This window comes from Vipera ursinii, assembly GCF_947247035.1.
Source record: "Vipera ursinii genome assembly, chromosome: 2".
Classification (NCBI taxonomy): Eukaryota; Metazoa; Chordata; class Lepidosauria; order Squamata; family Viperidae; genus Vipera; species Vipera ursinii.
The window spans coordinates 137250930-137267118 of NC_139513.1; the positions used below are offsets into that span (position 1 = coordinate 137250930).

The following is a 16189-nucleotide window of genomic DNA, read 5'->3' on the forward strand; positions in this document are numbered from 1 at the left end:
AAAGCAATCCCTGTTGCCTTAGTGATCCCAGAGAAACATTTGCATGTATGCAGGTATCCTTAGGGTGCCATAGTTATGGATGAGAAATATTGATTGCAAAGTTGGCATTTCTGGATGTAATACAGATATTTTGGACTTATTTTTGTTTCTTTGCATATTTGATATTTTTAAAAAGGCATATGCTACTGACTACGCTTATGCACATATGTAACATGATCACTGCTTGTCCAAAATTTTACTATACAGATAATACCCCCAGAAATTATTTTAGCCTTTTTAATAAATGTTGTTATTGATGTTAAGCTCACCAGGGAAAACATCATATATTGTTATGTATATACTAGGTTTTAGATTCTAAAAGTTTAGTTAATGTCCTCCTCTAGTGCAGGCTCTTTTATGACTCAAGGACTTCAACTCCCAGAATTCCTGAGCCACCATGGCTCAGCTTGGAAACCAATCCCTTTCCCCTCAGCATGGCTGGCTCAGGATTTTTGGGAGTTGAAGTCCACGAGTCATAAAAAAGAGCCAAGATTGCTAGCCCTACAATAGGCTTAGGAAAACCAATAAGGGAGCTGGGTTATTGTTTTGTTTGCAGAAAAAAAGGTGCTGGAACGCCGTTCTGAGCGTTCTATGAGAAAAAAGCCCTGTGTGTGTGTGTGTGTGTGTGTGTGTGTGTGTGTATGTATGTGTATATATATATATATATATATATATATATATATATATATATATATATATATGTATGTATGTATGTATGTATGTATGTATGTATGTATGTATGTATATGTTTTCTGAGGTTTTCGCGGGTGTTTTTATGTGGATCTTTGGTCATTCGGGTTTTTCCCCGCGTAGAACTAAAGGTGTAGGAGCAACGTTTCGACGAAATCCCATCCGTCATCATCAGGCTGTATAAAATAAGCAAAAAGTGGAATCTGGGCTGAGCCACAAAGCGATTTACCAATCACTGGCGTTCTTTATCGAACACAATCCCCATGGGCTGTGTATAAATAAAACCCAAACTGCAGCCTGAGGACCATAACTGAATATAACTGCGGAATTCTGGGCGTTGAAGTCCACCCGTCTTAAAGCTGCCCAAGTTGAGCAAAGAGATGATAAATTGCACTTCGACCCAAGTTAATAGTGCATATTATTGTTGTACATTTCTGGCTTGCATTCCACTTATGCATGGGGATCATAGGAGTTGTAGTCTATTCCATCTGGACGGCCCCCGACTAGGGGAAGGCAGGCTTAAGCAAGAAAACGTCATTTTTGCTTATTTTATACAGCCTGATGACGGATGGGATTTCGTCGAAACGTTGCTCCTACACCTTTAGTTCTACGCGGGGAAAAACCCGAATGACCAAAGATCCATATATATATATATATATATATATATATATATATATATATATATATATATATATACATATATATATATATATATATATATATATATATATATATATATATATATATATATACATATACATATACATATACATATACATATACATATACATATACATATACATATACATATACACATATATATATATATATATATATATATATATATATGTTTTCGTAGATTCTCACGGGTGTCTGTATGTGTAGATCTAGAGTCTCGGGTTTCTTCCCGCGTTCCTTTCATCTTCAAAAAGTTGTGGCGACGTTTCGACGAAATCCCATCCGTCATCATCAGGCCGGAGTGTTCCTCCTGCTGCTTCCAGGAGCAATGCGTGGTCTGGCTGTTCCTTTCCTTCCAACTGCCGGTGGGGCTGTGTTCTGACTGGGAGGAGGCGTGGCTGCTTTCTGATTGGGTGGGGGTGTCCTCCGACTGGGTGGAGGCGTGGTTGTCTTCTGATTGAGTGGAGGCGTGGCTGTCTTCTGATTGGGTGGATGCGTGGTTGTCTATATATATAATGTGACACAGGAAACAAATACAATAGAGATGAATGATAGAGCTGCACATAAGATGCTGCTTGTATCTTGCTACATCCTCCACTTCCTTCAGAAACAAAACAGAACTTGGTCCATATAGTTGACCCATATGGCAGTAATCCACAAGTCACAGACTGGATCCCTCTATAGTTTGCTCCATCTCCTATAATGCATTTCCTTACATAACCTGTGAAGTGATAGTTGAGAAGTAACTTCTAATGCAAGATGGAGTGAGAATCAAGTAAGAGTGGAGTTGCTTATTTCGGAATGTGGTCATTGATATATTTCATATGATAAGAGAATTCATGAGTTCAAGAAAAAGGCCACACATGAGCATTTATATATATGTATATGTATATATATAAGAAGCCACCAGCCTGATGATGACGGATGAGATTCCGTCGAAACGTCGCCCCTACACCTTTAGTTCTACGCGGGGAAAAACCCGAATAACCAAAGATCCATATTATATATATATAATGTTTGTTAAGTATTTAGATTACAAACATGGGACAAATCTTATTTCCTGTTTCAGCCTAACCCAAGGCCATCAACAGGCAGTAGTCACAGTAGTGACAGCTCATATTTGTGTAAATTTACACACACACACACACACACACACACACACATCCTAAAAGACATATCTATATAAAAAACAAGGTCCAAAACCAAAATAGCAGTGCCTAATTGGGGCAATAAGGGTAGCAAAGTGACAAAACTCCTCTGCTCTTATTGTGTCTGCAGACAGCTTTCTGGTGGCCTTGTTTCAGGTGATATATAATTTTGGATGAAGGGATTTTGGAGAACCCCCTACAATGCCATGCAGAAAAAAATTGCTGAACATCTGTTAAAGTATCTCAAATTCATTCTCAGTTTAGACACGGGCCTTGCTGTAAATCCTGAGGTGATGCCTGGGACAGTCTTGCCTTGCTATGTGGGAATGGTTCGAATCTGTTGGGCCTGAGGAAGTGTATGGGATCCTTATGAGTGTGAGCTCAGCCACCTGTACTTATGATCCATACCCATCCTGGCTCACTAAAACTGCCATGGGGATGTTGTGTGAGGATGTTGTGTGAGTGAATTGTACAGGTGGTCAATTCTTCCTTGAGTAAGAAGATTGTTCCTCTGTTTCTTAAGGATGGGCTGGTCTATCCCTCCTCAAGAAACCCTCTCTGGATGTTATAATACCGGACAATTTTCTGAGAAGGGAAGGTGATTAAGAAGGTGGTTGCACTGCAGCCACAGAAGCCTGTGAATAGAGAGGAATATATGAACCCCTTTTGGTCAGGATTCAGGCCTGGGTAGAGGATGAAAATGCTATTGGTCACATTCCTAGGGGATCTCTGGCAAGAGTGGGACAAGTGTTGTATATCTGTCCTTGCTGTCCTTGACTTCGTAATGACTTTTGGTCTCATCAACCATGGTATCCTTCTGGATTGAATCTGTTAATTGGGGGTGGGCGGCACTGAACTCTGCTAGTTCTGCTCCTTTCTCTGAGGTCAGTATCAGTCATTGGGGTTGAGAGATTTTGTGCTTGGCCCTACTATTAAGGAGTGCTGCTGGGTTTGGTGCTCTCTCCACTTCTATTTAACATCTGCATGAAACCACTGAATGAGATCATCCAGTATCATGGGGTGAATTAGTACATTGATGATCCCCAATTATTCGTTTTCTCTCATGGAGTATTAGGCCATGCTGTTGATATCCTATCCCAGTCTTAAGGCCTGTGGGGGGTTTGGATGGGAAACACCAGACTACCTGAACTGTGGCAAGACTGAATGGCTTTGGGTTTGGGGGCCTTCCATTTCTGGGACTTTCCCATGTTTGGTACTGTAGGGGATTGCACTTCCCCAAACAGACCCATTGTGCAATATGTGAGTCCTCCTGGACTCACAATTCCTGTTCAAGTATTGTGTGCCAGTTGCACCTGTTCCTGGATTGGAGGCTCTTACACTCAGTCTTGCCCTGATTACCTCCTGGATAGACTATTGCAATAAGCTCTTTATGGGGCTATTTTGAAGAATTCATGTGGTGGTGCAGGCAATGTGTACCCCTAGATTGGCTCACATTAGACCTCTGCTCCACAAGCTGCATTGATTGCCAGTTTGCTTCTGGATCCAACTGAAAGTGCAGGGTTTTACCTTTAATTGGGGCTGCCTCTTCCCAATTGCATGTGTCTGTCCCATCCATCCTGCAAAAGGGTAACTTGCAGATTCCACCTATTAAAAAGTTATATCCTTCTCTGTGAATGATCATTCTTTTTAAGGTGAGATTGGCTCCGTTTCTGCCAGTGTTCTGAAGTTCTCTCAAGACAACGTTATGTCAGCAGGCTTGGGCGTCCCAGCTGAACGGAGAACTGATGAGATGCCTACACAGTGTTTAACATTGAAGATGCTCCATCCTAGTCTTTTAATAATGTTTAATAATAATGTTTTTTACTATGAAATAATTTTTACTGTTTGTATCCTTTATGGTCTGTTTTTATTGTACTCTGCCCAGAGTCATGTTCATGAAACAGGCAACTATAGAAATGAGAGGATTGAATAAATAAATCAAGTGGAAGCCAAAGATATTTAACTAACTTAGTATGAACCTAGCTGTCTATAAATTAATCTGAAAATTTTATTAATTGGGGTTTCACCGTGCTAATAACCCATGCCTTCAAATATGGGACTGCAGTACCAATTATTCTTTTGTGAACCTGCCCAAATTTCAGGATATCAGAGAATTTAGGAAGAGGTACTCTTAATATAATTGAGTCTGCTACTATATCACCCTATGTGAAGTTGCTCACTGTCCTTTCTTGGAATTGCTAGATCGCTCTGAACTGTAGCATTTTATCTCTTCTCAGTACCTTCCCTATTACGTTCTCTCTTCTCTCAGGTTTTGCAGACTTTATGTTAAGCTCCTGTTCATAACACAGTACTATCTCTTCACTTGTTAGTACTTACGTCTTTTGTAATAATACTTCATCCTGGCTTAAAAACTGCCTTATGTTCTTTCCCTGACAGAAAGCACTTAACCTCCTCCTAAAGCACTCGGCAGACATCAATGCTCGTGACAAGTATTGGCAAACACCACTGCACGTTGCTGCCGCCAACAGAGCTACCAAGTGTGTTGAGGCCATCATCCCGCTGCTTAGTAATGTTAATGTGGCAGACCGCACTGGCCGCACAGCACTGCACCATGCTGTACACAGTGGGCACCTTGAGGTAAGGGACACCCTTGTTCTTCCAGAGACATTTACGCATGATTTCTCCATGGGGTAGCGATGAGGTATAATGGAGCAATAATGGAAATTTTGTTTTGTTCTAAAGACCTTACCTTCCACTACCTTCCCACCGTAGTGGTCCCTATTTTTCTACTTGCATTTTTACGTGTTTTCGAACTGCTAGTTTGGCAGAAGCTGGGACAAGTAACAGGCACTCACTCTGCTACGCGGCACTCGGGATTCGACCCGCCAAACTGCCGACCTGATCGACAAGCTCAGTGTCCTAACCCACTGAGCCACTGCATCCCTAAATAAACACATAGTTACACTCAAACTCACATAACAGAATTTCCAGCTACTATAGGTAATGAGGGGGTCCTTGGTGCTCTCTGAGCTTGGTTGTTTTCTTGCAGACGTTTCATTACCCAAACTAGGTGACAGCATCAGTGCTAGGAGTAAAGAAATGTCTGCAAAAAAACATCCAAGCTCAGAGAGCTTCAGAGACCCTGCATTTCAACACTGAGCTACAAATATTCTTCTTTATTGGTGCCTTGCTTAAGGCAAAGCCCTTTGGACCAGTCCAGCATAGGTGTAGATTTGAAGGAAAGAAAAGATGAAGACAGATTATTGCATGGAAATATTGTATATGATGTGAATGAAACCTTGGCTTTTAGAATACCGTAACAATTGAATAGAAGTCTTTGCTCTTCTAGCAGTAAAATATTTTTTCTGTCCTTGACTTTTAAGATAGTAGATATGAGACTATTGGAGAATCAGTGCTTTGAGGATTTGAGTTTCTTTTTTGTTTAAAGAACACAAACCTATCATAGTTTGAAAGAAATCATAGGATGCATATGAACTTGTTTTTTCAGAATGTACATCAGAATACAACTAATATACAAATAACATACCGAAGCACGATTCATTAATTAATATGAATAATAACATAATCCAACAGCCATAGGCTATTTTGTCTTCCATAGCAAAGTTTAATATACATATAGGTAACATCTGATTTGCAGGCAAGTTTTTGTTATATAATAAGAATGGACTTTCAGGTTATCCATATCTGGATCTCATTGTTCCATTTCCTTTTGGAGCACAGGTCCTGCCTTTACATATATAAAGTGATCTGTAGCATGCCCAGGGGGAGGTGGCAGGAAGTACCATGTCAGTTGCCTTGTGTGTTTTTTTTAGAATACTTAATTTTTACAAAAAATGTCTATTTTCTTTCTAGATGGTAAACTTGCTCTTAAATAGAGGGGCCAATCTGAGCACATGTGACAAGAAGGAGAGACAACCAATACATTGGGCAGCCTTTCTGGGTAAGTCCCCCCTCCCACCTTTTTGCACATCCCCTCTATTGTGATTGATGTATTTGCTATGCGGGTCTTTCAGAGAAACTATATATAAAAGCATACACCCAAGGATATTTGCCCAGTAAGAACAAAGAACAAGTAAAAAAGTGAGCCAGAGGTAGTAAGTTGCTGCTGGCATAGAGCTATTTCCCCTCTCCCATTTTGTTTATTAACATTTATATATATTGCTTTACTTCAAACAGTTAATTAACAACATTAATGAAATCCAGAAACCACTCAAGAATCTGTAAATAATGGTAATGTCAAAATCTCTATGAAATGATTCCATCCTGACAGCCTTCTTAAATGGATGGATGCTGTCTGAATGTCAGGAGTAATGCTGTTTCAAAGGAACTTGCCACCGGTAGAAAAATGCCACCTCCTAACTCACCTATCCTCCTCATGTGGAGGACCACAACTAGCACACCAGCTGAAGCTGGGAAAGGCTTGTGAGTCCATAAGAATCCCCAAGTTGCTGCTATGTTCCTTTGGGGGCAGTGCAACTCCATCTAGAGTCAGAAATGGACCTGGCAGAGAACAAGTTGGTTTTGGACCAGCAAGACCTCCTTAGGTCAAGACTTACACTATGCTTATATCTAATGCTGTGGCTCCCAACCTTTTCTATGCCCCGCATCCATAGAACGCCTCTGATATATTCTTGCACCCCTTACAAAAGTTCAAAATAACGGCATATACGCTATAATTTTGAAAACCCAAGTTTTTCACACTCCCTGGAATATTGTTTCGCACCCCTGGTTGGGAACCCCTGATCTAATGCATACTAATGATACCTCACTCAAATTAACAAATGACTTCACTCAGGGATGTCACATAGATGCCATAAACAGTAGTGCAGGGGTCCCCAACCCCTGGGCTGTGGCCCGGTCCTGGGCTGTGGACCATTGTGAATTGGGCCACACAAGCAGCAGGCACGCGCACAAAACTCCATTTGCGCAAGCGATAGGCGTGTGTGCTCATGCACAAAGCTGCATTTGCGCTACTGGCAGGTACACAATTGCGCATCAAGCTCCAGTTGCACAATGGTACCCGCCAGTTGCACAAGTGGAGCTTTGTGTGTCAGCAAGCTTGCCCACTGTTCGCACAGAACTATCCCCTCTCTCCCACCACTGCCATTGCCGCCGCCGCCACCACCACCCTACCAGTCCACAGAGCCGGAAAGATTGGGGACCGTTGTATTAGTGTAAGAGAACCAAAGATTTTGGAACCCCCCAGGAGTAACCACAAGCCTCCTCCCACATATGTGCTGGTAGTATGCGAAACTCTTCCCAGGAAAGGTTAATGGGAGATACATTGCTAGGAGCATAGGTCCCAGGCAAAACCAGGGTGGCCCACATAGGCAGGAGCCCAGTGAGCGTGCCTCCTCTTATCAGAACAATAGTCCTAATTAAGTAAATGACTGCCACTTTGTATCTGGCACCAGATACAGAGTTACTTCAAAGGAATCTGTTTTGTCTGCAGCAAAGTGTAGAATGTCACACTAAGGTAAGGGACAGCTGTTACTGCTGTTACTAGATCTGCTGCTTACCATATCCATCTTTTAATTCCTATCGCCTGTTGATTTCATTACTCTTGCCACATTCATCTGCAATCAGTAATGAATTACATAATCCCTTCCAGTTAGATGGAATTTAATTATACACAGAGGCTTTAAAATAACATTAGCAGCTTTTAAACTGCTATTCGGATCCATTAACTCCCCAGTAATCTCTTTTACATTTCAGCTGAAAAGCAAAAATTTGGGACAGGAAAAGTTGCATTTTTTAAAAATGTCAGGGAACAAAAGCTGTCTTTCATATTGTAATTTCTTATTGTCATGGAAGCAAACTCCACATCTCATGGAGTTTCATACAAATTGAAAGTGGGGCACCAAATTAAAGGACCTTTCCCTCATGAGTATGTCTCCCTCTTGGGACCATTGCTTCATGTTTATGGGAAATAGTGTGTAATATCTGTCCATCTCCTATTATAGTGGAATTACTTCACTCTGCAGTAAATAGGTGGCATTCAACCTCTGTTTAGCAAGATATTTATTAGATTTGTATGCCGCCCATCTCATCCAGAGGTGACTGCTATAGCAAATGCTATATGCCAGAGGTCCTCAACCTTTTGGGCACCAGGGACCGGTTCTGTGGAGAGAGGTTTTTCTGCGGACCGGAGGGGGAGTGGTTTTGTGTGCTGCCTGCATCCCATGGATGGGGCTTTGCTTGTTTGTGCGGACCGGTTGCTGGCATGCCGTGGCCCGGTACTGGTCCACGGACCGGGGGTTGGGGACCCCTGCTATGTGCTGTAGAAATACTACCGATATACTATCACAAACCTCCGTCTCTTTTTCCAGGGACAGTTTCCGTCAAGTATTGCAGAAATTTGTGTTACTTGATGTTGTCACCACGACATTCTTCTAGAATTTTGCATTATTTACTTCTACATCATTTTACTACTTTATTACAGCCAGGACTATAGAGACATCCCTAATAGAAAATATGCCATGGTTCTCCCTATCTGTTACATATATGATACCTTTTAAAAACTTAATTCAAAACATTCATATTGTCTAGTTATCTGGTACACAGCTTTGGTTACTAAAAATGCATTAACAATGCAGCTTGAGGGCTGGTAGAAAGATGCATTTTTTAAACTCAGCTGATTTAAACTCAACTGGGTACACACAATGAAGTGGATTCTTAAAAATGTTCTTTGAACAAGGATATTCTTTTCAGCTGTGCGTGTATTGCATATATGAGGATGTCAATGGCTTCTGGGTTTTGAGCAGGTTTTCAGGTCAAAAGTTTTCAGAGTAAACCAGAATACTTCTTACATGTTACACTTACAAACTTTGGATCATGACACACATTTTTGAACTCTCAACTACCAGTATTTGGTTGGATGGAATTGATTGTCAGAAAGCAAGAAAATAGTAGTGAAGACTTTAACAGATGTGTGTACTTTGTGCAATAGACATAATCTAATTTGCATAATGAATGCAGCCAACTGAAGCTAAATTAATCCACTTGGCCTTTGGAAAACTACATTTTCCAGTTACTCAGTCTGAGTGGGAGTAGCTCTACTGACTTTGTGGAAAGTTAACAATGAGCTTAATAATCATTTCCTCATACATACTGTACCTACTGTTAGACCCCAAAATAGTCACAAATTGAAATCCACTCTGTTTGAGTTGCAAATAGAAACTACTGTGCATTCAGAAAGTATTCAGACCCTCCACTTTTGTCAATTTTGTTATGCTGTAGCCTAATTCTACAGTTGTTGAAATTCATTTTTTTCCTCAATCTATACTCAGTGAAAGTGAAAACAGAATTTTAGAAATGTCTATAAATTGATTAAAGAAAAAACTGAAATATCACATTGGCATAAGTATTCAGACCATTCACTCAGTACTTTGTTAAAGCGTGTTTGGCAGCAATTACAACCTTAAATGCAGGATGCTAAAGTTTGACCATAGTGTAATGTTGTTTCTAGAAAGGCTAATGCTGCTTAAACTTTTGCCTTGGTCAAAAGGAGAGGCATTGAGCTGCTGGAAAACATGTTGCTACTCTTTGGGGGGGGGATCTGTCTCCCTCCTCCAGTTAAATAATTTGAATTCCTATTGTTGCCATTGAAATTAATTAGGTTTTAACCCCAAGTACTATTGTCTCTCATTTAATGTTGCACCATCATTAACAGGATAGCAGGAATTCCTGTTAAAGCAGAATCTTACTGAGGAGGGAAAGAGAATTTACAAGCCTGCACACTACTCATATTCTCCTCTTCTATCCTTCTTGAATAATTTTATAATAATGTACTTGACATTCAGAATTTGCTTCTGTTGCATTTTGTATCATGCTCCACATAGTAACACGAATGGGAAAAAAATCCCTTTTACCTACAATCTTATCATGATAAAATAAACTTCCCTAATCTTGCAAAGTCATTATATGTTCATTTATTCATAAGATTTGAATAATCCTTTCAGACTCTTTTCTTATCTAGAATACTGTAAACCCATTTGCTATAGCATGAAAACATTTGAATGGTTTCAGTCTTGCACTGTTTTTTTCCCTAGGGCATTTGGAAGTCTTGAAGCTACTGGTAGCCCGTGGAGCTGACATCACGTGCAAAGACAAAAAGGGTTACACACTGTTGCATACAGCAGCAGCCAGTGGCCAGATTGAAGTTGTGAAACACCTGCTGAGGCTTGGAGTTGAGGCAAGTGTGATGACAGTACTGGTTTTAGTGGATGCTGGGTTACTCTGTACTCTGCCTATCCTCTTTTCAGGCTTGTTCCCTTCAGATGTGCGTATATATAATTTCTGGCAAATTAGGTTTGCTGTAATGGTACATATGTGTGTTTATATTAAGTCCCTAAATCAATTTTGTATGCTGCTTGTTTTAAACAACACTTAGTCCTTGGGTTGCTACAGCACGCTCAGTGGCCATTCAAACTTGCCATCTTGCTGAATTTATGATGTGTCTTGGAAATTCTGATGGTCACACTGTCCCTGTAGTCCTGTGAGCACAATTTCTGGCCTTCCATGCTAGCCTTCTGTGAACAAAGTCAATAAGGAATCACTTAAATATGAGCCAGCAGTGTGCTGCAGCTGCCAAAAAGCCAACACAGTGCTAGGCTGCATTAACAGAGGGATAGAATCAAGATCACGTGAAGTACTAATACCACTTTACAATGCCTTGGTAAGGCCACACCTGGAATACTGCATCCAGTTTTGGTCACCACGATGTAAAAAAGATGTCGAGACTCTAGAAAGAGTACAGAGAAGAGCAACAAAGATGATTGGGGGACTGGAGGCTAAAACATATAGGGAACGGTTGCTGGAATTGGGTATGTGTAGTTTAATGAAGAGAAGGGTGAGGGGTGACATGATAGCAGTGTTCCAATATCTCAGGGGCTGCCACAAAGAAGAGGGAGCCAGGCTGTTCTCCAGAGCACCTGAGAGCAGGATAAGAAGCAATGGATGGAAACTAGTCAAGGAGAGAAGCAACCTAGAACTAAGGAGAAATTTCCTGACAGTTAGAACAATTAATCAGTGGAACAACCTGCCTCCAGAGGTGGTGAATGCTCCAACACTGGAAGTTTTTAAGAAGAGACTGGCCAGCCATTTGTCTGAAATGGTATATTTAATTAATTAATTAATTAATTAATTAATTAATTAATTAATTAATTTGTATACCGCCCTTCTCCCGAAGGACTCAGGGCGGTGAACAGGGCAATACATAATAAAAAACAAGGTACAAAAATTAAAAAGTAATTAAACAGCAATGCCCGTAATAAATTAATACAGATTAAAAGGTTAAGATCAATTTATAAAACCCGACCCCATCCCATCAGGCCAGGCCAGGCCAGGCCAGCTTGTTCAAACAGGTAGGTTTTAAGATCGCGCCGGAAGGAGCGGAGATCAGGCGCCATCTGGAGCTCGACCGGAAGATGGTTCCATAAATCCGGCGCGCCCACAGAGAACGCCCTCCCCCTGGGGGCCACCTGTCAGCATTCTTTGACCGGTGGCACCCTGAGGAGGCCCTCTCTGTGGGAGCGTACTGGGCGGAGGGAAGTTGACGCCGGCCGCAGGTGCTCCCCAAGGTATTCCGGACCCATGCCATGTAGGGCTTTGTAGGTCATTACTAACACCTTGAATCTCACCCGGAAGACAACTGGAAGCCAATGCAGCTCCCGGAGCAGAGGTGTGAGCAGGGGGTTGGACTAGATGACCTCCAAGGTCCCTTCCAACTTCTTGTTGTTGTTGTTGTTGTTGTTGTTGTTATTATTATTATTATTATTATTATTATTATTATTATTATTATTATTATTATTATTATTATTATGGTGGCAGGAATATGGAAGTTGCCGTCACAGGAGCTTCTTGCTTGACTATTGCAACCCAGACTCTGTCACTAGGTGACATGGTCATGTGATTTTGTGCTTTACAACTGCATCTCTCAGCAAAAGCAATTCCAGACCCAAATGCCATTGTTACCTGAGGACTGAAGTGTTTAAAAATTGAGAGTAGCTGCCAAGAGTAAATATTTTAATCTTAAGATGCAAGATACAGATTTTATAAATATTATTATAGCCTTCCAGATACAGTAATGCAAATCAAGGGAGTTTTATAGTATAATCCTATTACATAACTTTGAAGCAAGACCTCATGGATTCGTGGAACTTCCTAAGAACCTGGATTTTACTTTATTCTAAACCAAGGACACCAAACATTAGCTGAAGCTAGAAGATTAAGACAGGTTTTTTTTAATAGCATTGTTGAGAATGTAGGTTGTAGGATTAGCCATTAGTCATTAATGGCTCTTGATTATATACAGAGTCTTTACCCAGTTCCTCCCTCTGATGGAGATAAAAAATACTTGATTCTTTTAAAATCAAGGGGGAAACTGGGCAACAACTGGAAACAGAGGGGTTTTTTCCCCTTCCTAACAGCCTCTGAATTATTATTTTTGAATCCTCAAGAAACTGGAGAATTCCAGGAAGTTGAGGGGCCTATTATTTCCATAGAAATAGATAATATTTCTAACCAGGAAATTGCGCTAAGTCTTGATCTCTGTGTGATAAATAACCATTTCTCTTTATTACTTTAGATAAGTTAGAGAACTAAAGATAATAGCATCTATTCGTTCTTCAGACTATGTTCAAGAAGATTTTTTTTCCCTTTAGGATCCCTTTGTAATCAGAATAAAAAGAGGAAGGCTACGAAACATCTCTTGCCTTTGCTTGGATAAAGAGGCCTCAGTTTGTAGCTGAACAGAGCCATCTCATGCTCTGTCTGGACCATTGTATTTTCTTGTAAATCATGATCCGGACAGTTCTGTAATTTATTTTCTTTTGTCATAACTTTATATATATTTTTTAAAAAAAATAGTTGGTTGGCTTATTGCCAAGATAAGATAGCCTTATCTTATCAACTTATTTTCCAAAAGGAGGGAAAGAAAGGTTGAACTTGCTAATCTCCATGTCTTTATTCTACCTGGTCAGGAATCAGTACCATGTAAATTATTTCACTTTGCGTTGTGACCTTTTAATTGTCATAAAGGTAGGATAGGGTGTGAGAGACTGACCAGTTTTACCACCCAAGCGGCAGCAAGAGTGCAGCAGGACTGCCAAGCTGCTATTTCAAAGCAAGAAAGCAAGGCTGGGATTTTAACCATGGGCTTCTGAGAGAAAATGTGAGGGCTTTCCACCTTCCACCCTGTGGAACTCAGTCATCTTGAGTTCATTAGGATAGCTGAGTTTGTGTTAACAGGGAGAGCTTTCCTGTAAGCTTTTGAGAAGCAGAGAGACAACTTTGCCTATCCCAGGGGTCGGCAACCGGAAAAAGGCAAAGAGCCACTCAGAACCGGTTCCGTCACAAACACAAAAAAGTGGGAGCCGCAAAATGTGCACGCGCGTGCATGCACGCACGCGCATGCGCAAAACAAGGCAAAACGTGCACCAGCCCTGCCCCCATCCACCTCCAGTATGGATGGCTCTGCCAAAAGAAAAGCAGCCGAAGCAAGCCTCCCATTGAGAGAATGGGGCGGCGGAGGCTTGCAAAAGGCGGATCCAGCCTCTGCCGGCAGACACGCTTGCAGCTTGCAGAATGGCGGATCGAGCCTCTGCCGCCGGCAGAGGCTGGATCCGCCGTTTTGCAAGCCGCCGCCGCCCCATTCTCTCAATGGGAGACTTGCTTCGGCTGCTTTTCTTTTGGCAGAGCCATCCATACTGGAGGTGGATGGGGGCAGGGCTGGTCCCGTGACAGCCAGTCGGGCAAGCAACGCGAAGAGCGAAGAGCGGCAGGGCTTTATTTTTGCACCGTGGAGCTCCCCCTCCCCCAAACTCCCCCTCCCTCCCACTTCCCAGAGCTGAATACAGGGTATTAACCGGCAGCGGAGGCTTGCAGAACGGCAGATCGAGCCTCTGCCGGCGGAGTTTGGAGTTGGGTAAGGAAGCGCAAAATTCAGGAAGGAAAGCGGGGCGGCGGGCGAACGGGAGACCTGCCGACGTTTGGGGAGGTTTGGGGAGGTGCACGCCGGGGAAAAGGCTGGGAGAGGAGGGGGTCCGGGCTGGGGGGGAGGCAGAAGCGAGGGATCAGGACTCCTCCCGCTTGGCTGCTGCCGCCGCCGCCACCACTCCTACGGCCGCCGCCACCTGCTCTCTCGGCTGGTTGCTTTCTGCTTCTCTCACCTGCCCTGCTCCCCCCCGCCTGCCCTCCTTCCTGCCTTCCTTCCCTCCGCCTCGCCTTCCCCGCTCCCGCGTTTTCCCTCTCCCCGCCTCGGATTCGGGGTGATTCCCCGGGAGAGGGCGATGGGATTCCAGCAAGCTTTCAAGCCTTCTCGGCGGTCTCCGGCACGGCTCAGGAAGCGTTTCTGTGCCGCCCGGCCGGAGCCTTTGCCTCCTTCCCTCCCCCAAGCGAGGCGTCCTTTTTCAAGTTGCAAAACCAAGCGGGGTGAAGCGGGCTGTCGGGAAAGACATTCAGGAGGGTCATCCTGGAGAGGAGAGGGAGCGGGAGAAGGAGGAGGAGGAGGAGGTGATCGACTCGCCCGACCCAGTCCTGGCCGGCCAGCCCCGTAACATCCGAGCTTGCACCGCGGGCGGAGAGGCAGGAAGCCAAGAGGAAGAAGACCGCCAGGAAGCTGCCTCTGCAGCCGCCGCCTCCTCCTCCTCCGCCGCCGCCGCCTCTGTCTCTGCCGCTGCTAGGAAGGCTGCCGGTGCTTCGGCCGCCTCTGCCACTGCCTCCTCCGCCACCAGGACCCGACCGGAGGTGTCGCCGCTGGAGGAGGAGGAGGCGGCAATGTCTTTCCCGACAGCCCGCTTCACCCCGCGGCAGCTTCCTGAAAGAGCGGCGCCGCTGCCCCTTCGCACGGAGGTACGCGCGCACCTCCCCAAAGGTTTGGGGAGGTGCGCGCGCACCTCCGGTCGTTCAGAGAGGTGCGCGCGCACCTCTCGGAATGGGCAGGGGCGCCGCTCTTTGCGGAAGCTGCCGCGGCCCGTCTGCTAAGCTGCCGCTTTCGGCAGCTTCACAGACGGGCCGCGGCGGGCTTCCTGAAAGAGCGGCACCGCTGCCCATTCGCGCGGAGGTACGCGCGCACCTCCGGTCGTTCGGAGAGGTGCACGCGCACCTCTCGGAATGGGCAGGGGCGCCGCTCTTTCAGGAAGCTGCCGCGGCCCGTCTGCTAAGCTGCCGCTTTCGGCAGCTTCACAGACGGGCCGCGGCAGCTTCCTCAAAGAGCGGCACCGCTGCCCATTCGCGCGGAGGTACGCGCGCACCTCTCCAAAGGTTTGGGGAGGTGCGCGCGCACCTCCGCCCATTCGGGGAGGTGCGCGTGCACCTCTCCAAACGGGCGGTGCCACTCTCCATTTGGAGAGGTGCGCGCGCACCACTGCCCGTTGGAAGAGGTGCGCGCGCACCGGGTGGCTGGGAGCCGCAAGAGACGGCCTATCCCAACAATAGAAGATGTCTCAATGACAAAATATATTGAACTCCAAGACTGCTGTGCCTAAAGCTGGGGCAGCAAATCCAGTCACACCGCTGGGGCTCTACAAACCAGTTGGCGTACCACTTGAACTAAAGAAGTTGGAAACTCAGCTTTGGTTAAAGAGAATGAATTCCATAGGAACCGACAATAAGGTAGAACTGCAGGAGGAGGAATTGTTTTTTTTTAAATT

General features: G+C 44.0%; 1 protein-coding gene across 1 annotated transcript in view; it reads left to right on the plus strand.

Moving 5' to 3' along the window:
- Positions 1-16189, plus strand: part of ANKRD52 (ankyrin repeat domain 52) — an 88442-nt gene that overhangs the window by 23089 nt on the left and 49164 nt on the right. The window contains exons 5-7 of the mRNA XM_083351793.1: positions 4953-5153; positions 6390-6477; positions 10589-10731. Of these exons, the coding sequence (XP_083207919.1) occupies positions 4953-5153; positions 6390-6477; positions 10589-10731 (432 nt within the window). The remainder of the gene's footprint in view (positions 1-4952; positions 5154-6389; positions 6478-10588; positions 10732-16189) is intronic.